Genomic DNA, 21,110 nt, shown 5'->3' on the forward strand with positions numbered 1-21,110 from the left:
TTTACCCTGACAAATATCAGATCTGCCTGACCTTGCCAGCAGCCAGCAATGCCATTTTTCCTGTCTTCCCACTGGGAGGAAGAAGGTCTGTGCAGATTGTGGACATTCACAGCATGCATGTTCTTCTGCCTTCCCTTTTAGGGGCACCCTGGGATGCCAGGAGGAGTTGGTTTTCCTGGGATCCCTGGACCAACAGTAAGTAAAGGCCTTCATCATCTTGTAACACCCCATCCTGGGCATGCATGAGCTAAGTCAAGCAACTGTATTCCAGTTTATTTGAGTTTGATACAAACAAGAGATATGGGACACGGGTGGGAGCAACATGGAAAGAGACACAAAAAAAGCACGGTGCTTAATTCAAAATTTTGTACTCCTAAGGAGGGATGCCAAACTCACAATCCAGCCTCACCCTTTTGGCAGGACACAAGCTCCCTAGTTCAAGGTGTTCTGGGCTGGGAATGGTTGGCACTGTGGTGATATGTGATATAGTGATGTATCACAGTGATTTATCATGGTCATTTATCGCAGTGACCACGGCATGCAGCGTGACCATCCTGCGTGGTCAAAGCCCCTGCTGGCATGAGAGGAGCAGCAGAGCAGCTCCCCCAGACAGACTCTCCATCTGGACAGGCTCGTCTGGCACACTGCAGCTGTGGCTGGAGCATGCAATCACCATGGAGGCAGATTTTAGCCTGGCTCCAGTTTCCCACAGATGTTCTTTAGATGTAGTTCGGGCTCTCCCAGCAGCACAAGTGCTGCTGGAGCCAACAAAAAGGCAGCTCTGGGTGGGTGCAAGGAATGGATTTTGCTCAGTGTGTGAATTCCCACGGTGCTGGTAACTGGGAGGAAGATCACAGCAGTGAAATGCCCAGGAAGTGCCAAAGGTGTGGCCTCCAAGTCAGGGTCAGCTGTGCCAGTGCCAGGAGCTCGAGGATGCTCTGGGTGCACTGGCTGCAGGCAGCTGCTGCCTGGGCACAGACTGTGCAGTAACGAGTGAGTGGAGGTGAGGAAAAGAGAAAATCTGAGCTCAAGCAGCACCTCAGGATGACCCATCTCTGCCTGGAGAGCAGCAGCGTGGCACCAGCCAGGTCCTTACAATAAAAGCAGCACGATGCCACCCACAGCCCCCAGCAGTGAGCTGCTCTGTGGCTCCTCGTGGCAGCACTTGCTGTTGACAGAAGCCTAGAGGCAGCTGCATATCTGTAGATGTCTCATTTTTAACAACTTCGCTTTGTTAGCTGCTACATGATTTGGGGACAGCTGGGGCACTGGGCTCCCTCCTGCTCCAGGAGGAGCACCCGTGGCCGAGGCAGTTTCTGTGCTGTGGCAGAGAGCTCCAGCCCTGAGCACCACTAAATGTACCTTCAAGTGAAGCCAAATTTTGTCTGTCTTCACTGGGGCATAACAATAGAAAGAGCTGAGGCATCAGATCCAGGTGCAGATACCAAAACCTCTCAGCAAAGCTCTGGGAGCTGAGGCTCTCCCCAGGTCCTTCTGCTTCCTTCAGTTCCCTCTTCTCCTGCAGGCAAATAACAAGTTCTTCCAAGCAAAATGTTTGCTCCACAACTGCATTTTAAAAAGTCATAATTCAATAAGCCAAACTTCCCCACAGAGCCAGTAAATCAAATAATCTCCTAATATCAAATCCCCACTCATTAACTCCAGCTGTTTTTCCACCAAACATTCCTTATTTGCCTTTCAAGCCAGACCTGAGGCATGCAGTTGTTGTTTGTCCTAAACTGTTAAAATCTTTGAATGAGCCTTAGCAGTAATGGCTGATTAATTCAACAAAAGATGACTGGAAATGGGGAACAAAGTCAATGGTAGGAAACTTTGCCCTTGGTTTCAGCTTCCTGAGGCTTGTGAATTCCTTTTTCCTCTTTTTACTCACCATTATGGTGCATCTTTTCTGTTTATATACAGTTTTGGAAATAATGTGTAGATATAGGAATATTAAAGGTCACTTGTCTTCTCCTAAACAGTTCATTGGAATCCCAGCAGGGTATCTAGCTAGTCCCTCAACATTTGCCATTCCAATGAATGTTTCTGCCCTTGTACTTTCATAAGCTACTTGGAATAGGCTGAGACTTCCAGAGGAGATTCCAAATACCAGCTAAGGATTTCATTTCAGTACATGGTTATCATAAAAATCTCTATAAAACAGGCATCTGACACATCCACTGCCTGTGCCAGCCACCACTGTCCTCACTACCAAAACTGAGATGTACTGTGATCACAAATACAGTTACAGTCAACTGACTCTTCCACACTGAGTGAGAACAGCTCAGCATTTGTATCCTGAGCTTACATGCCATGCACAAAAGCAAAATCCTAATAAATGGCAGTTATAGGAGCAGTAGGAAGATGACAGTCCAATTCTGTTCTGATCTGTGGTGGAATTTGCAGGGCTGACAGCTGGTAAAAGCTATTAACCTGTAAACAGCCAAATTTGATGTGGAATGTTTGAGAGAGCAAGGAGTGAATGTGTCATTTTGAGGTTTTCTTTTCTGACAGCAGAAAGGCACTAGCTTTAAATATCAGGTTTTAAAGCTGTGATACAGAACTAAGTACTGTTAAATAAATATATCCTTTTTTTTTTTTTACTCTGATAAGTATTCTAGCAGGGAAAAAAACTGGCTTTCTGCATTTTCTGTATGCATATTGATGAATCATGGGTGTACAAATCCAGATTAAAAGAAAACCTGAAATCCTTCTGTAATTGTAAGAAGAACAGGATCATCCACAACACCAACAGTCCACATTAAATTAGTATCTATCTGCCAGTATCAATATTTATGCAGCATTAACAGGGCAATAGTTACTTAAAGTCAGTAATTGGCTGAAAAGATCAAACTTGGATACCCAAGATGAGGTGTCTGATTTTGTATTTGGACATCTAAAAACCAGATCCTGGTTATTATTATTTTTGAACAGATGCTGAGAAACAGCTGCTTTTAATAGATTGAGAGGATTCTGGATGTTCAACTTCTCTTCACATCACACCACTGACACAGATAACAGCCTGCAGGTCATTAAGCATACAAACCTCAGCCAGGATCTTTGGCCTAAATGTTCACAATCCAAAGAATCTGTGACTTAAAAAAAAAAAAAAAAAAAGGCCATTTATAGACAAGTGAAAATGGTGATGTTTTTAGCAAGTGTTTAATGAACCAATCTGCTGGTCAAGGGTCTGCATCTGAGGCCCCTGCAGATCACAGAGGAATGTAGGGTCCTACCAAAGCTGCTGCCTTCCTCATTTTGTGTCCTTTTCCCCTTGCAGGGTCCAGCAGGAGCCCGGGGTGCGCCAGGGATCCGAGGCGTGAAAGGCCGCAGGGTAAGCACTGTCCGTGAGCTTTCATCCCTCTCCTCTGCCAGACACTGGAAAAATTATCTGCTGGTTTAGTCTGGGGGTGTGAAGATGAGCAGAAGTTGGGCAGCACCTCCACAGACACGTTTCTGCTGCACATAAAGGTCCTTGGAACAAATCTTAGCAGGGAAGTGTGTGCGAAGGATGTGTAAGGGCAGAGGGGTGCCCAGAGTAGAGGTTGTCATGGAAGTGGTCCAGCCTGTCTTTTCCAACTACCTGCCATGTCAAAGCACAGTTTATGGATGCTTCTGGTGAGGATGATGATGATTTAGTTGTCTGAAATTGTGGGAAAGGGTGCAGGTAGAAAAGCAGAAAAGGTGCCTTTGTTGCTGTGGGAGAAAAAAAAAAGCTGAGATATGCAGTGTTGTGATATAACCAGTGGCAGATGAAGGAGGAAATGTTATGTTATGACATAGAATTAAGAGACAAGGCTGACAGAACTAGAACTGGGCTGTTCTACCCATGTGTTCCCCTCCAGTCCGGGAGTGACACCTCCCAGCAGGGCTCCACAGGCATGTGAGGAAGGTGTGCTTTGCATTGTCAGTAGATCAAATTATAAACATGTCCTGTGCCTTTCTAAGGATTTTTGCAGCCCTGATTTGATGTGTACCTCGCAGTACCACCCTGTGAGCACAGGTGACTCCTCACCCTGCCTGGCAAGAGCAGCCCCAGCCTCGTGCTGGGTGCCACTGCCTGGCACCACCGACAGTGCTGTGAGTTCACATTTCCCTCCACAAAGAGCTCACAGACACTCGAAGTCAGTTCTTGTGTGGCTCTCCCCGCTCTGTCTGGGTGACAGCTGACAGGACAATGACCTCTAGACCTGCCAAAGCTGCTTGTTTTCCTGCCTGTGACATCCAGCCCCCGTCCCACTGAGCTCTTCAATCTTTCTTCTCCAATGGGATATTTATTGCAGGAGCATCCCTGCTTTGGATTGTTTTTCCCTGTCCAGCTGCTTTACAAAGTATTAATAGCAAGCACACATGAGTTCTGCTGAAGGCCCCAACAACAACATATTTTGCATTTCTCCCTCCAAGGATCTGTTTCCGTGTTTCATTTTCAAAGGCATACACTGGAGTAAACGGTACATTTTACCTACTCCCACTCTCTGCTTCTCCTGCAACTTCTGCTTGGGGGATTCAGGACAGCCAACAATTTTGTGTTTCCCTATGCCAGAGTGAATGTTTTCTTCAAATAGCTGGACCAGCAAAAGAAAATGGAATAACCAACTAGGAAGCTTTGTAACCACGGAGTTATGTACCCTGGAACTGCTCTAAACTTTAAAATCACATCTAGAAGGATGCCAGTAGCATCCAAGCTTGGCAGATGTTTATCAGGGTTCATCTTTTAACTTGTGACTGGGAAAAAGCTCCCATTCCTCTGTGCTCCTTGGTGGGAAGGCCCATGGAGTTCACTCCCCAGGTCCACTTGCAAAGGGGCTGCTGGGGAGTGTGGTTCCTCTGTGCTGCCCAGCAGGGATTAACTGGGCTGTCTGGGACATTCATGAGCATGTTGGATGAGAAACTGGAGGTGTTCCTTCATGGCAGGCTCTGGATGGATGGTGGAAAATATCCCAAGGTGAAACTGCAGCCCAAGGTTGAACGGGAAACACCTTCTGATGGATCCAGGCTGCGAATGTGAGGGCTCTGGGAGAGATGGCTCCTCTCAGGGGATCAGGTGCTTTTGCCAGTGCCTTTAATGTTTGCAGTGACAGAGGCGTCCAGGAACTGCCTCCTCCCAGCTGCCAGCCAGGGATCTATCCCCATCCCTGGCGCCGAGCTTCTCCTTTCAGCAGGCATTCACAGACAGCTGCAGTGTCTGGCTCTTGGGTTCTCCAAGATTCCCTCACATAAACCTTCTCCAGCTTCTTACACCCATGCTGGCCTCAAGCCCTCAGCCCACCAGGACAGCTGGATTCAGCTCCCAAGACAGAAGGTTGCCTGGGACATCAGGGATTTGCCTTTGGCTGTAGCTGGATCCAGAGAGAGGGTGTCAAACCCTCCAGAGAAATCCTGTGGAACGTCAGCTGCCACCAGCACTGTCCCTCCTCAGAAGGGCACATCATACAGTAGAGACCTTCAGCTGCATGGCCTGGCTTTGCATTTCCTCTCCAGATGTTCAGTCCAGCAGGTCCTGTGCCACTCACTCCCTCTGGACATGCCTCCACAGAGGGAGCCAGACTTCAAAGTGCATCCCAGCCCTGCAAACCAGGAATGCAGCAGTGGCTGTATCCTGACAGGCTGCAGTGCCTGCAAAGAGTCACCTCAGGATGTGCAGAGCATTGAGGCAGAAAGGAGGTGCCTGGGAAAAGGGAGCATTAAGGAATTGGTCTTGCCCTAAGGACACCAGTATTGGAGAGGGGTAAAACTCTGCCTAAAGCTCTGCCAGCAAGGACTGAGCCTCTGGATCTGCTGCTGGTGCTCCTGCTCTCAGCTCCCATTGCTGGCCTGTGCAGTGGTGGAGATCTGGTGTTGTTTGAGCACTGTGATTTCATCCATGCAGAATTTGTGAGGCAGAGGGATGCACTTCTAAGATCCCCAGCAGGAAGGACAAACCTGGGCTTTGCTGTGAAATTCTACAGATTTCAGAGGATCTGATGTAGGGAAGTCAGTATTGTAAGAAGCAGCAGATCTCCTGCCTGGAGGATTTCTGGTTTGACTCTCTCTCATTCACATTTTCCTTCTCTTCATACTCTCAGAAGATATTCCAGGCACACAGCATCCTACGTTTGCTTACTTGCTCCTGTGATTCCGGCTCTTGCTTTACTCAGGATGGGGAAATGATCCCCCAACTGCAATTTCAGCCATTACCCTCTGTCTATCCCAGCTTACAGAAGGGATGTAATTCAACTCAGAGTGGAAACATGAATGCAGCCCCTGCCAGATGTTTGTGGATTCCATGAGCTCTGTTTGTGGATGCTTCATTAAAGTTATTCTGTTTTTAAAGGAAACGTAAATAGCAAATGTGGTTTTGATTGTAAAGAACAATGGAGACTTTTTGGGGTCTGCATTTATATTGTGATAGCTTTTATAGTGTCAAGAAATGTATATTTTAAAAAGAAAAGCTTTTTAGAAATTGTAACCTTCTTTTTAGTCCTGACAGAGCTATTGTTCCTTCACAAGTCTTTGTTTATTCCACCAAACTGATACTGAACAATCTTCCTCAAATGTTATTTCCTTTCTAGTCTTCCCTAAGGAGAAGAAACTTGGATATGTGAGCCCAGGCTTGTTTCCCTTCATCTGTGCTCAGTGTAGCACTTGCACATGTGCTTAACATCCAGCTAGTGACAGCTATGTACATGCTTAAACCTAATTATTTAACCAAATCAAGGAGGCAGTTGGTCCAGCAAGCCCCTCACCCTATATCACATAAATCCCAAAGCACATTTCTGTTAATCTGCTCCTCACAGCAGGAAAATGTGTGGTTGTGGTCTCCTAAGGATAATGTCATCAAAAAGACTGGGAGTAGTCTCTATGAAAGGCTGAATTCAAGCAGAGCCATGATTTTGTAACTCACATTATAAAGCTGCACCTGAAATCCTGCTGTAAAGTGCCTTACCTTGCTCAATTCTCCTGGCCAAGGTGCCTGCCAATATTTCTAGAATTTTATCTTCTCACTGCTGGGTTCTGGCTCAGGTGACACAGGGGAGCTTTTCAAATCCCAAAGCACATTTCTCTTTTCCACTGTGCCATTCATTCACCCAGTTCCTGCTTCAGCTGCTGCCCAGGTGAAGCCTGTAAATGCAAGATAAGGGGAGCACACCTGCACTCCAGGCCCTTTGCTGCTCCATGCCAGAGGGAAGGAATTGCCGCCTCTGCCACATGGACCCAATGACTTCCAGCATCACCAACTGCAGGAATTTATAAATGCCAGGGATTTGTAAAGTGGTGTTATCTAAGCAAACCTGAAAATATTTGCCTTTCCAAGCCTAGCTGAGTTGTTGTTCATGGAGAAGTGGAGGGTATTGTTCTGCTTCCAGGGATCTTTCTAGCTGACTGAGAAAGCCTTAGAAGTGTTTGAGGAAAAGCTCTTTCCAGATCCACGGCCAGGGATGTCTCCCTTTGGCTTCACTCAAGGCATCTGCTTGCTTTTTTGTTTGGCCAGGCAGTGATAGCAAAATATCAATATTTGGATAACTGGGTAAGGAAGGAGCTTTGGGTTTCTGGAAAGGAGCTACTGACTGCTGCTTCGTGCTGCTGTTGAGAGGCTGGTCACTGTCTGAGCTCTGAGTACAGCAGGAACAGCAGCGCTGCTCTGCAGAAACACCTTGCTGAGTACACAGTTCTGCAGGAGCATTGTCTGCTTCAGCAGCAGGATATATCCCTATTGCCTCACCTGGACTGGCAAAGCCTGGAGCCGGGTTCCCCTGCCTTTGGGAGCTGTCACCTCCAGCCACTATGGGATCCCCTTGTTTGGCCTGGGGTTTCTGACAGCGCTGCTTGCTGTGGCTCAGCACAAAGAAAGGCTGTCCTGGCCTGCACTGCCCAGAGGGCTCTGAGAGCCCAAGGGGAGCCCAGGGGCTGTGCTCAGCCCTGCCTGCAAGGCCAGGCTGCCAGGCCTGCAGGGGGAAGGCACCTTTGAGGAGCCTTGAGGCTCTTGGCTTTGGGATGCTCCCTGGAGAGCTGCCAGGACCTCACTCACTCATCTCGAACCAGTGTTGTCAGTAAAAGAGAGTTTTAAAATTTTAACTAATTGACTAAATGTAGCTTTTCCTGTCAGGGTGGGTTAGGGGAAGCCTTTATCCCAGGTTTCAGCCCAGGAGGCCAGAGAAGATGAAGCTTGCCACATGCATTTGAGTATAGAGTGCCACTTTCTCCTTCTTCAGGTCAGATGCCAAGGAGATGGGCTGTGGTGGGATTAGGTATGTGACTGCTGTGAAGGGAGATTGCCCTGGCAGATCCTGCCATGCTGGTGACAGGGCTCTGCTGGAAGAGATGAGGATACTATAGACACCTCCCCAGCCAGCCAGCCCTGGTGAGAGCCACAGCCATCACTGATGGCACCCAACAAGCTCCACCAGGCTCACAGCAGCCCCTGCACGGGCAAAGGGGCTGGACAGGCTACAGAGGATGGGTCTGGAGGGGCCTGACTCATTCCAGTTTTCTTCCCAACTGTAACCTGGATCATCACTGTAATTTCCATGTCCCACTTGCTTCTGATCCCTGTTCCCTCTTTGAGCCTGAGCTAAGGAATCCTTGCCTTCTGCAATCCTTCCCCTGCTTCACTAGCAGCTCACCACATCATCTCACACAGTAAAGATGTAACCACACAAAATGTCCAAGTGGCTGCTCAGAGAAGAGGGGAACAGTTTGTTTTCCAGGGAGGATGAGCATTTGGTTGTTGAGGATGCATTCCCAGAGTGCCAACATCATACCCAGGCTGCCACCTCCCTTCCCAGTGCAGGTCTGGGTATTTGCTGGGTGTCCCAGTCACCCCAGGCAGCCTCCAAGATGCCTCCAGGCCCTGCTCTTCCAACACCCCCAGTAACAGAGCTGTCTGACTTGAGCTGTCAGTAGCCCAGCTTTTAAGTGACCTTCTGGTCTTCATCATTGTGCTTTGAGGTTTACAGGGACATGGATTAATAAAACTTTTGGTCTTTACTGCTCTCTGATCTAGAGGCCAGCATGAGCCACAGCACTTGGGTGTTGGGCTGGTGAGAGGTGCTGTGACATTTGTGCAGCACAGCCCCAGCTGTGAAACACCCCTTTGGTTGTGGGGACCCCATCTGGGGCACAGCTCTCTGTCTGTCTGTCTGTCCTGGAGGCCAGGCTGAGCATTCTTCAGAGCTGTGCCATACTGGCAGTGCAATACAGGCTCTTGGTTATTCAGTCTCTGCTCCTCTGAGCAGCACAGGGCTTTGCCAAGCTCAGTAGGAGTTTTTGCATTATTTTATATTGACAATGTTTGTCTGCTGTAATAATTTGGCTGGGGTTCCTATACATTTCTGCTGTACACTGCTTTTCTTTGTGAGTCTCTCTCTTTGCCTGTCATCCTGGAGTTGCTTTTCTAACACACTGGCTCCCTAGCCCTGTTATTACTTTTGGCACTGGCTTTGCATCCCGATTAAGCACATTGGCTCCTGTTTTCCCTTTCTGCACTGGCCAGCTCTCAGAATTCCTCTTACCACTACATTCTAGCACCGCTCTGTGTTTTTATTTATTATTTATACTGCAGAAGTGCCTAAGAGTCCTAACTGAGCTCATGAACTGATTATGAACATGATGTCTGTTGATAGTCTCTTCATATGCCCTTTTTTAACTCTTTTATTTTCTTTTACTGTGGCTCTTTATTCTCTGTCCGTGTGACACCCTGGTCTCCAGGGGTCAAATGGTGTAGAGGGTTGTGTGTTCAGCTTCTCTTGAAAGATAGATGGTCTTTAAAGTCCCTTTCAACCCAAACCATTTTTTTTTGTTGATTCTCTGATCATATCCTTACCCTCTTCCTAGGGCTCTCCTCATTGGAACCTTCTAAAAGAGCAAGGATGCCCCTCCTCAGTGGCGCCCAAGCTGTACCATGAACTGTTTGTTTAATTTTAGCTACTCACACCTGCTCGTTTGCAGCAGGGTGTGTGCCCCACACACCTCCTGAGGCCCCTGTGGCCACCTCACACTCACACATCCAGGAGCAGAGCCCGGCATGGCACCAGACCCTCCCCACCTCCATATGCACAAGCACCTGCCTGGTCCTTAAAGCTGAGTGATATCTTTAAATATCACTCAGCTGTAGCTGAGGCTTGGAGTTCAGCTGCCAGCAAATACACCTTTCTCTTTGGGAGGAATCTGGAAGGAATTTTCACACCCAATGTGAAGGTTCTGCACAGTGGGGGTTGTGCACCTCTCTACCACCACAGTGACCATGTGACAGTGTGGTGTGGCAAGGGTTAAGGGCAAAGGTGTTGGAAAAGCAAGGCTTCTAGGAAGGAAAAGGTTTGCTGTCAGTAAGGCTGGAACTGCAAGTTTGCCTGTGCATTGCAAAACTGTTGTCATGTAACCATTGTCTGAAAATAAGGCTGTTCCTGGCCTGCTTTTCTCCTCTGGCTTGGGTTAGTGGCTGGTAGTTGGTTTAACAGGAATAAAAAGCGCTGTGTGCTGGTAACGGTGAGAAATGAAGCAACAAAACACAGAAAGAATCCTTTTAGTCCTGGGCTCTGAGCTGCTGTGCTCAACCCAAGCAGGTATAAGTTGGCTAAGCCAGGATTGATCTCATGGACTGTCCTGGTGGCCAAGGCTAAAGTGACAGCTGGATTTTCCAGTGAGCCATATCCTCTGTGTTCTTATTTTTACCTCTCTTTTGCCTCCTTCTAGGGTGCCAGAGGGCCTGATGGACCCGTGGGCGAGCCAGGGGCACGAGGTGTCAAGGTGAGTGCCAAGGCTGCTCTCAGCTCTGTTGTGAAGTGCTCTGGGCAGGATTAAGGTCACATCCTCCCCCAGGAACAGGAATGTTCAATTGCTCCATGAGGATCAACCAGCAGGGATGAGTCTGTCTTAGAACCAGAGTAAAATCTATCCAGCATCAGTATCGGGGCCCTTGCCCACACTCCCAGCTGGTTGGGTGTTCCTTGGGGCATGATCCCAGGTTTTTGGCTTCTCAAAAGCTGCAGGGAACTTGAAGGGAAATTTGATGCATAAAAATGCAAGAGCAGATGGGCTGGGGCAGAAGAGCATCACCAACAGCTTGTGCTCCTGCTGGATGTGTCTTTGTCTTTTTGTTTTGCAGGGCCGACCAGGGGAGCCAGGCAGGGTGGGCCCAGATGGGCTGCAGGTATGTCCTCTGTGAGAGCCAGAGCTGCCAGCCCTGGGGACACCCACATGTCCTCAGAGCACCACAGGTGTGTCAGCACATCCCCAGGTGGTAATTGCTGTAACTGTGTGTTCACAGGGCAAGATGGGGGAGACTGGGGAGACCGGAGCACGTGGCTTCCCAGTAAGTGTCTATCCCTTCTGCTTCCTTTCATAACCTCAAGTCCTTAAGTTTTGAGTCCTGGTCCAGGTGGAAGAATCTGGACCCTATCTCATACTTGCAGGGCCACCTCTCCTCTCCTGTCACTGGAGTGCTTTTCAGGTGCACATTTCTGCTGAGAAATGTGAAGGATTGCTGCTGGGTTGGAGCTGACCTGGTGTTTTTAATTTTTCTAGGGTATCCAAGGACCTTCTGGACCTCCAGGAGCAAAAGGGGCTCCAGGAGACCCGGCAAGTCTCTTATCACTCTCTCTCCATCTGTCTTTCCTTACACAGACACTTCATTTCTTTCTCTGTCTTCCTCGTCCCACCACTTACCCCATTCCCAGCTTCTCTGTCCTTGCCAACTCCAGCATGGTCAGAGATGTGAAAGACTTGGCTAGAGTCCCAGGAGCCATAAGGAAAGACAAGGTCAGACCCTGGAAAGCCAAAGGGATCCATGGATCTACCAGGGAGAGTGTAGGATACAGCCTGGGGTGGGTTTTGGAAGGGAAGGTAGGAAAGAAGGGCAAGGTTGGGTCTGGGACAGGGTCAGATGTAACAGGAGGAGCTGGAGTGTAGGTGGAGTAGGAAACAGGAGCAGGAGAGAGGCTGATGGTGTCAGAACTGAGCCCACAGCTTTGGGGGAGTCACTGGGGAAAGACAGACCTCAAGGAGGGCCAGCAGTGCTGGACTCTGAAGGGAGAGAGTAAACCAGACACTTTCAGATTAGCCAGTGCAGTTGTTTTAGATGGGAGCCAGGAAGAGGATGATCCTCTGAGCTCTTTGCCTGTTAAGGTGCCTCAGCACACCCACTGCTGGCCTCTCCATCCCACTAGCCAAATCTTGCACAGTGAGAACGCCTCTGAGATGTGGGAGGGAACTGGAGTTTTACCTTACAGACCATGGAAGTGATGGCCCTTCAGAAATGAAAACAGTTGTGTGAAAAGAGCCCTGTGTCTCTATTTTGCAGGGTCCCCAAGGACCACAGGGGCCACCCGGGCCTTTGGGAGAAATGGGACATAAGGTAGGTCTGACCTTTGCTGTTTGCTTTCCCCTTCCATCAGGAGTGCAGGACTGAGGGAGCAGTGAACATGCAGGGGGACATCCCTCCACACCTTGCAGTGTGGAACGAGCAGGAAGGATTTCCCTGAAGTCTGACAGTCAGCTTCCAAAACAGATAGCGAAAATCAGAAATTTGAGCACCCTTTCCCTCACAGGCCACAGACACCAGGTGGAAGGGCAGACCCATCTTCTCCACAGAAGGTACATTTCAAAGGTGACCACGGCAGGGACCAACTTTTTGCACCAAGGTGCAGAGTCAGGGAGCCAAGACAAGCACAATTCAGACTGAGTGCCAGTCTTTCCCTGGTGCTGTTGCTGACACACACAGGTTTGCCAGCCCGCCCAGATGGCCAAGGCAGCCCCAGCAGAGGCCAAGGCAGCCAGTGCAGGAAGCTCAGAGACGCCTTTGCTGCTGACGGTGCTGCTGGGCTGTGGTTGCCATGAAGCAGTGACACAAACACACCAAAACCAACCAGCAGCTGCCAAACACTGCCCAGTGGAGTGCAGGGAATGCCTTCATGGTTTCCCCCAACTCCCCTGCACTTTTGGCTTCATTTTACTCTTAAAATAATACAGTCTTGGCTTTTCTATCACATGTGCCAGTGCCCCTTGCACAGCTCCTTTCTGTAGGTCCTGAGCTGTAGCACAGACGTGAAGGTGGCTTTGAATGCAGTCTATGCAAAGTGTGTGAGTCATGAAAGTTTCCATTCTCATGGCTGCTGGACTGGATGGAGTGAGCTCTCAGCATGGTAAACCACACTGGGGAGCTGGAAAGCTGCTCCTGAGCCACTCTGGATGCTGCCAACCAAAAAAGTACAGACCTTCATTCAAATCTGTAACTCTTCCAGGAGCCTTTCTCTGCACTGGCACCTCTGGAGAAACCAAAGCAGGATTTTTGCTTTCATTGGAGCTTGAATTTTCTCATTGCGTGACATGGGAGTTTGTTCACAAACCCAACACACACCCTGCTCCCTCCTCTGCTTGAATCCCGTTCAGCAAGCCAGGAACTGGCTTTATTCCCTGGGTAGCTCCCTTGACTATGTGCTCTTTTTTCCTTTATTCCCAACTGTAAAGAGAAGGGAGATTGTTGTCTGGAATGCAAATATCATAAGTAAATAAACCACTCAAATCCTTTAAAGAGAAGCTTTACTGTCCCATCTTTGGGCTTGTTTTACAGACTCTCATTCCCCACGCTTCTCAGAGGTAGGAGCAAATGTACAAGGATGAAAGCTCCCAACAGATCTTGGTGCTAAAGATAGTGAATGACTGTGACCCCTCTGTCAGGGGCTGCACATGGAGCTGGACTGAGTGAGAACAGTTTGCAAGGTCATTCTCACATCTTCCACCTTTCTATCTTAATTCCTATCTTTTTCCAGATCAAGCACTCATTTTTGGCTCTTTGAGGGATGCCAAACCCCTCCACCAGAGTCTGTGCTCACATGAGAGGGAGAAACTCTCTCAGCCAGTCCGGCCTGGGCTGTGGATTTCTGGTCTGAGCCCAGGCATTGGTCTTTGGAGATTAGCTGGCCCTGTACAGCCAGAGACAGCTGGCTGATGGATGTCAAGGCTAATCTGGCCAAAATTTGTGCTGGAGGGCTCAGTGTCACCTTGCTGCCCTCAGCTCCCTTTCGCTGGCAGCACCATCGTGCCCCTGCCTCTCTGGGAATGGGGGCAAAGGCTCAGCTGGAAGGTGTGGGGCAGCTTGCCCCTCTTCAGAAGGAGCCTGTTGGTGCAGAGGATGTGCTCACACCAGTGGGAATGGAGAGCTGGGGCTGCAGGGAGCAAGAGCAAGAGCACACCCAGACATTTCTGTTACCCACTGTACCAGCCCAGCCTGCTGGACCCTCGCAAACAGCTTCCAAGTCTAATTCTGGACCTTTTCCCTTCCATCCCAGCTGCTTCCAGTGCTGCTCCCTGCTGGGGTTACTAACCTTAGGAAGCAGAGGGGTTGGAAGGAGCAGAGAAAGGTGCTTGGCAGAGGAGGCTGGGGAGAGGGGAGGTGTGAGAGCTGATCAGAGCCCTCCCAGAACCCAGGCACCAGGGGCCTCTTTGATGCTGTGGACCCCGAGCCAGCTCCAGGGAGGTAATTGCATTGCAACCAGGGCTTGGCTGTCCCAGGAGAGCTCTGCTAAAGGAGTTATGTCTTTGATCTTGCTTTCTGCTTTGTTACAATGGGTTTTTTCATTATTTTGTTGGGTTTTTTTTTTTTCCCAGGGACCGCCAGGCTCAATGGGACAACCTGGTCTTGCAGGTGAACCTGGCATGAAGGTAAGAAAAACCCTGAGTGCAGTTTCTCTGTCAGACTGGGGAGATAAATGGTAACTTGTGTTCCTGAAGGACTAAGTGGCATTGCAGGTTTACCCTCCAGCAACCAAAGCAGACAGTGCATTCAATAAAAGACAAAGTTTAAAAAAACTAAAACTGGGTTAATTTTAGCCATTTTTTACAAATTTCTGAGCCCCATCCTGAGGGAGAGGCTGTCAGTGCTGGGGAGAATCCCTATCCCAGGGATCTTGTGCCTCAAGAGCTGTGAGAGGCCTTGGAAATAAAGCTCAGCTCTTTGCAGATCCAAAATCTCAACAGAGAGAGGAGTCCTTGAGACTCAGAGATCCAGGCAGCTTCTAATTCAAAACCAGAAGAGTCTTGGGAAGGTCTCAGACTTAAAAATACCCTCAGACAAGGTCCTGCCACAGTTTCCAAGGCTCAGCTCTCTGGGGACTGAACTCCTCTGATGGTTAAGGGGGAAGGGAGCCCTGCTGCAGACCATGAATGCACCTTCTTGTCCACATGAAAGCCATCTCTTTGTTTGAGTAAAATCCCAATGCTGGGCAGCTCAGAGGGGGTTTTATTTAATCCTAACCCACTTGGTCTGAACATTTGCTCTTGTGAGCAGAGCTTTTGAACAAACTCTGTGTGGGGATTAAATGCAATTTCCTCTGTGCTGCTCTTCCCTCCCACCCCCCAGCCCACCCTTTGCCATGTTTTCCTTGGCAAATCTTCTGACACTTCACTGGAGCTACCGTGTCTTTGGCATCCTGATTCTGCAGGAGTGTTTCAGCTCCAGTGCTCCTGGCTGGCCCTCCTTGGAGCAGGACATGATGATTTGCACAGACACCCCTTGACTTGCTGGCCTTGCTGGGAAATTGTGGAGTGAGAATTCTGTCCTGCTTCTTCTCCAAGCTGGAAGGAGCTGGACCAAGACTGGTCTGCGCAGTGCAGTTTGCTGGGGAATGAGGTTTATGGATATCTCAAACCTTTTCCCCTTGAATGCTCTGCATTTCCTGAGCTCTCTTCCACGCAGAGCAGGTTGCTTGGATGGGCACACCTGGGAGAGAACTGCCCTATGGCCATCCTACCCCCAGTGCCACGTTGGCAAGATCCATTTGTTTGCCAGCTCCTTCTGTTCACTCATTTAACTGCCATCAAAGATTCAGGTTCATCTGGAACTGGGCTGAAAAGAGCTGTTGGGTTTTTTCCTCCCTCACTCTGGTCATGTCTGCCACCACACCACATTGCACCCAGCCTGCTGCTTGTCTGTGAAGGGCCATGCCAGAGAATTCCTTCTTCTGGATCTGCAGCTTGAGGCAGCTCAGACCCTCTGTGACCCCTGTCCTGTCCACCTTTGCATCATTGCCACAGAGCCTTTGAGATGTGTCCTCCTTTGCTGCCCCTGTGCTGGACCTTTAAAACCCCTTTGAAAACTTTGAAGGTGTTTGTGTGGGAGAAGGAAAGAAATGGACAAAATTAGGAGTGCAGTGGGAAGTACTTCACTCTCCCTCGGTGTCAGTAAACAGCTGCTCTCCCTGTATGTGCTTCCTTCCTTTTAGGGTGATCCTGGCCAGCTAGGAATCCCTGGAGAGCAAGGTCTCATTGGCCAAAGAGTGAGTATGGCCACCTTCTGTACCTCCTCAGCTCCTCAGAGGTTCTGTCCTTGGGCAGGCTGACCCTGTTCTCTGCATCCCTGCCCTGGGTGGGGGCAGCCCCTTCCCCACAGAGCCCCTCACCCGAGCCCACCAGTGTCTCTGAGCCTCTCAGATGCCACAGGGAGTGTGAAAGGGGCAGTGTGGGAGCAGAGGGGGGAACAGACCCCTCCTGTGTGCCAGAGGCCGTGGCCATGCCCAGGCAGCTCCAGCAGGGAAACACTGCACACTCTGTGCAGCAGGGGAGGGGATGAATGCAGGGATTGAGGCTGCCAGGGGCTGTGTCCCTTCCCAGCACTGAGGTCAGTTGTTGGAGCAGAATGAGGAAGGCCCAGGTGAAATGAATTCAGACTGAGCTCCTTTTCCCACAGGGAAGGAGGGCTTCCCACAGCGGGTCCGTGGAGGAGGAGCTGTGGCTCAGCATAGAGCAGGAGGCTGAATTCCTGCTCTTGCTCCAGGAAGAGCTTGTTCAGCATTGGGGTATGAGATAGGACATGTGTTAGAGTGCAGGGCTGGGCTCCCATCGCTGCAGGCTGGCTGGGAAAAGCACATTTAGGCACAGCCTGATGGTGTTTGCTTCTGTCCCCAGGGAGAACCCGGGCTGGAAGGGGACAGTGGGCAGCTGGGGCCAGATGGGATCAAGGTAAGCCTCACTCCCATGCAGTTCCAGCTCTCACACACATCTCTGTGCACCCAGGTCCCTGTGATTCCCAGAGCCAGGATGAGGCTGAGGGGATTATTGGGTCCTCTGTGGAATAAACCTTTGCCCTGCAATCTCTAAAGACTTTTTTTCTGCAAGCACACATAACAAACCCCTCCTGTTTCACTCCTCTACCCACGTTTTTTGGCATCTGATCAGATCTCCAAAAAGGTCAAGTTCTTCAAAATCTGGTTTCCAACAATTTGTCTGTTTTACTTGAGTCTTTACAGATCAAATTTCCAACTAATCAGGAATTCCTGGGCCTGGCAAGGGAAATCAAGGATTGTCCATCACTCTCCCCTGCACCACTGACCAGAACAATGTTAGAGAGTAAAGAAACCAGATCCCCTTCCCTTGGCTGAGCCCCAGGATCTCACTCAGGGTCTGCTCTGTCTCTCACTGCTGTGAGTTTGCTACCTTGCCTTTGGAACAGGGCTCTGATTCCTGTCCCTGCACAGCCAGCCTTTCCAAACAGGCCAACAATTTTGTTCCATGGAAAGAAAGAGCAGCCCATCCCACAACAATGCAGTTTATTGCTTCTTTCTAGTTAAACTATTTGCCATGTGTCTCCACTCCTGCTTATCTCTGAATGTTGGACCAAAAATCTCATCCTTAAGGACAATCAAGGCTTCTGTATTCTCTTGCACTGCTGAGCTCTTGAACCAAACCAGCTCTTCCCACCTCAAATGTGTCTCTGGACACTTAACCAGATGTGTCTGTGCTCTTTAACCAGATGGGATCTTGTTGAGCTCTCCCAACACAGGTGCAAGAGGAAAATGGTTCAGTTCAAGGCTGCTTGGCTGCACATGTTGCTCTCAGTATAAAACTGGCCTTTATCATTGTCTCCATATAATTTTGAGTGGTATACTGAATAATACAAAATATTTACAATATTGTATTTATTTTGATAAAAGAAAAGCAGCTATAAATTTACTTCTTACACTTCTATGATTATATTTCTGGTCTGTGTTCCAGTTGGTTGATCTTGCCAAATACAGAAATTTTATTATCTGCCAGATTTTTTTCATAAATTTCAATGACTGGTTTCACCAGGGGAGCTTTAAATGGATATTTGAAAAATTTCTTCACTGAAAGTGTGGCCAGGCATTATATCAGGAAGTGGAGGAGTCACTATCCCTACAAGTGACACTTGGGGACATGGTTAGTGGGGGGCTTGTCAGTGCTGGGTTGAAGTTTGGATTAATTCGTCTAAAACATCTTTTCCAACCCAAATGATTCTTTGGTTCTATGATTCTGTAATTGTCAGGGCAGTGATTTGACAGCATACCCACTGCTCAGGCCATAGATGCTTTACAGGGCACAGTGACACAGTTTCACAGAGCGTTTATTGGAGCCCTGGGCTGATTTCTGTTTGGCAGCAGGAGCTGAGCAGCTGTTCCAGACAAACCCATTCTATTAAAAGTCTTTCAGAATCCCAAGCTCATGGCTTCTGGATGAGGCAAGGGAGACTTTCAGATCTTGTCTGCCTGCCTCATTCACGTGGGAGGTTCGAAGCAAAGGGGTTCAGGTTACTCTGTGTAATGGGGGCGTTCTTTCTCCTTCAGCCAAGAGATTTGAAAGAAAAGAAACCTGGGTTTGCTCCTTTTTTTAAATGTCAAGTGTATTGTGACTCATCCTCATTCATCCCTTTTCTTGCAGGCTCTTTTCCTCTCAGACTCCTGAAATACTAATTATGTGGTGGGTTCTCCCTTGTAAGAGCTTTGCACGGTGACCCACGTGTTGTGTGGGTATGAAAACCTCCCACCCTCCTCTCTTCCACAGGGAGACAAAGGAGAGCAAGGCCCAGAAGGAGAGAAAGGAGAAAAAGGCAGTGAAGGGCTGAAGGGAAAGGAAGGAGCTCCTGGAGATCCCGGCATCCCAGGTGTCAGAGTGAGTCTGTGAGACCAGCCCTTGGTGACCCCTGGCTCCTGCTGTGATGAGTTTGTGAACCAGGCCACTGCTCAGGGCAGGAGCTCACCTGAAATGTAACTTGTCCTAAACATTATGGTAAAGTGTGTTGTTTTTCATGACAAACTATGTCCAGGAGATGGTTTGCTCTTTCAACTAGGATTCACACTTGAGAATGGGAATCTGATCTGCCACAGGCTTTGAGAAATGGTGCCTCCCTCCCACACATCTGTAAGATGTGTTAGAGGGGGAGGTCCAGAGGACTGAGAGAGGCTGATTTTTCCCTGGTTGCCACAGCTGGCTTGTGCCTGGAGCTTGGAATTGGCCACCTTGTGCCTTCTTTGATAATTACTTGCTTGCTTCTGGTCTTCCCTTCTAGGATTTCCCCATTAAATATAGAAAACAGCTAGAAGAAATCAGCAGGATATGACTCCTGAATCCTCAATGAATATGCTGGGCAAGTCTGGGTCACTTGGAGCTCAGATCTTGGTGCTGTAGAAAGAAAAGGTTTGATTCTGGCTCTGAGATGAGAGGAAGCAGGGCAGTGTCAGGTGGAAGAAGGCTCTGCCCAGTGCCCCAGTGGGCTGCTCTGCAAGTCAGGCCTTTCTGCTTGAAATGTGGAGTTTATCGGGTTGCTGACATGGGGTATTCAGTGTGATTGTTGTCTTGGATCAGAGTTATCAGCAGCAAGGCTCACACAGCAGAGGGGCAGCCCAGCTCAGTGGGATGCCCTGCTCCCCTGTGGCACGTGCCTTACCCCTCATGCAGCAGGGGAACTCACCAGCTCCAACTCCACACATCTGTGGAAAGGGAACAAGAAGCCCAAGTGTGAAAGCAGCTCTGAAATCCCAGCCTGGGCTGGGTGGGAAGCAGCAGGGCCAGCAGGTACTGCCGAGCCCTGGGTGGATGCTCCATGGTGAAACGTTGATTTTCCTTTTGGTGCTGTTGTGGCTGGCTAAAAGGAGGGCAGGGAGAAGGGTGTGAGGAGATGGAAGCAGCAATAGAGATGGATTTATGTTATTTTTGGGCTGAGGTTGGGATTTGAGCACTGACTCAACTAGAAAGTGGAAACATTGGCTTAATACTGTAGCGCAGCACCATAAATGTGCAGAATGAGCCTGTAGTCCTGCCCCAAATAAGGCCACCCTTGGCCACAGGCCCCTGTCCCCAACAGGGAGCCCTTTCAGGATTGGGATCATACCACAGGCAAGGGTGGTCCCCAACACCCCAGCTCCTTCCCAGCTGCAGGCTGGCACAGCTGGACAGTTGCCCTCCATGTGCTGTACTTCTGGCTCGTTCACGTGTTTATATTGTATATGTTTTAAGAACCAATAAAAGTACTAAAATCATGCAAAAGCCATATTAAGTTATAAAGTATAAAATACTGATTCTCTCAGACTCTGTCCCTGCTGTTTGCCAGCATGTCCCTGGGAACATGATGGTGTTTTCTGTTTTATTTAAAAAAAAAAAAAAGCAGTCAATAGAGCCAAGATTCCTGCTCATAATCACTCCCTTTCAGTTTGTTGGGGTTTTTTTACTGCAAAGTGCTATATTTCCATCTACTATTTTAATATACTTCTTTGTATTTCCTTGTGCCTAAGCTCAGGCAGACTTTCAGACCTGCACAGTCTCCAGATAGTGCTGCCTGCCCTGCCAGACTCTGTTACCTAATACACAGGCTGGTGTTCCTGTGCTCACTGAGGTCATTTAAATATGGGAGTCCTCTGACAGAAGCACAAATTATTTTCCTCTTCCCATTACTGAAAATTTCATTCTACATTCCCATGGAGAGTAGAAATATCAGTGGGATCTTCCTTAGATTTCTGTCAAGATAAGGTTTACAGCTCAGATAACTGCAAGCCCCTCCTTTCCAGCTGAGGGTTAGAAGCTGGAATATCCAGCCAAGCCATCCTCTGGAGGACATGCTGCAAAAGCCACCACAAACTGCACCATGCACAGAAGTCTTTAAGGCTGCTGGACTAAGATAACAAAAATTTTGTCATGGGGAGGTCGTGAAGGTTGTTCACCCAAGGGCAGATATCAAGGTGACAAACTCCTGTCCAGGATTTGTGTGGTGGCATGGAGATTGGTTGGGGAAGGTGTTGGAGGTGCTTGGATTGCAGGGAGAGGGAGCATGTTGGGTTTGGGTGTGCAGTGATTCCACACCCCCCTGTTGTGAATGGTTTTAACACTTCTGATGTGACGGTGTCATG

At 49.0% G+C, this 21,110-nt stretch overlaps 1 protein-coding gene across 2 annotated transcripts in view; it reads left to right on the top strand.

The window, feature by feature from the left end:
- LOC119709083 (collagen alpha-1(XXVII) chain-like) overlaps positions 1-21,110 on the top strand; it is a 144,007-nt gene that overhangs the window by 91,212 nt on the left and 31,685 nt on the right. For both annotated transcript variants that reach the window (XM_038156411.1, XM_038156410.1), the window contains exons 28-38: positions 142-195; positions 3,281-3,334; positions 10,672-10,725; positions 11,084-11,128; positions 11,246-11,290; positions 11,503-11,556; positions 12,278-12,331; positions 14,584-14,637; positions 16,197-16,250; positions 16,879-16,932; positions 18,772-18,879. In XM_038156411.1, coding sequence (XP_038012339.1) covers positions 142-195; positions 3,281-3,334; positions 10,672-10,725; positions 11,084-11,128; positions 11,246-11,290; positions 11,503-11,556; positions 12,278-12,331; positions 14,584-14,637; positions 16,197-16,250; positions 16,879-16,932; positions 18,772-18,879 — 630 coding nt within the window. The remainder of the gene's footprint in view (positions 1-141; positions 196-3,280; positions 3,335-10,671; positions 10,726-11,083; positions 11,129-11,245; positions 11,291-11,502; positions 11,557-12,277; positions 12,332-14,583; positions 14,638-16,196; positions 16,251-16,878; positions 16,933-18,771; positions 18,880-21,110) is intronic.

The sequence above is a fragment of the Motacilla alba genome, chromosome 17 (assembly GCF_015832195.1).
Source record: "Motacilla alba alba isolate MOTALB_02 chromosome 17, Motacilla_alba_V1.0_pri, whole genome shotgun sequence".
NCBI lineage: Eukaryota > Metazoa > Chordata > Aves > Passeriformes > Motacillidae > Motacilla > Motacilla alba.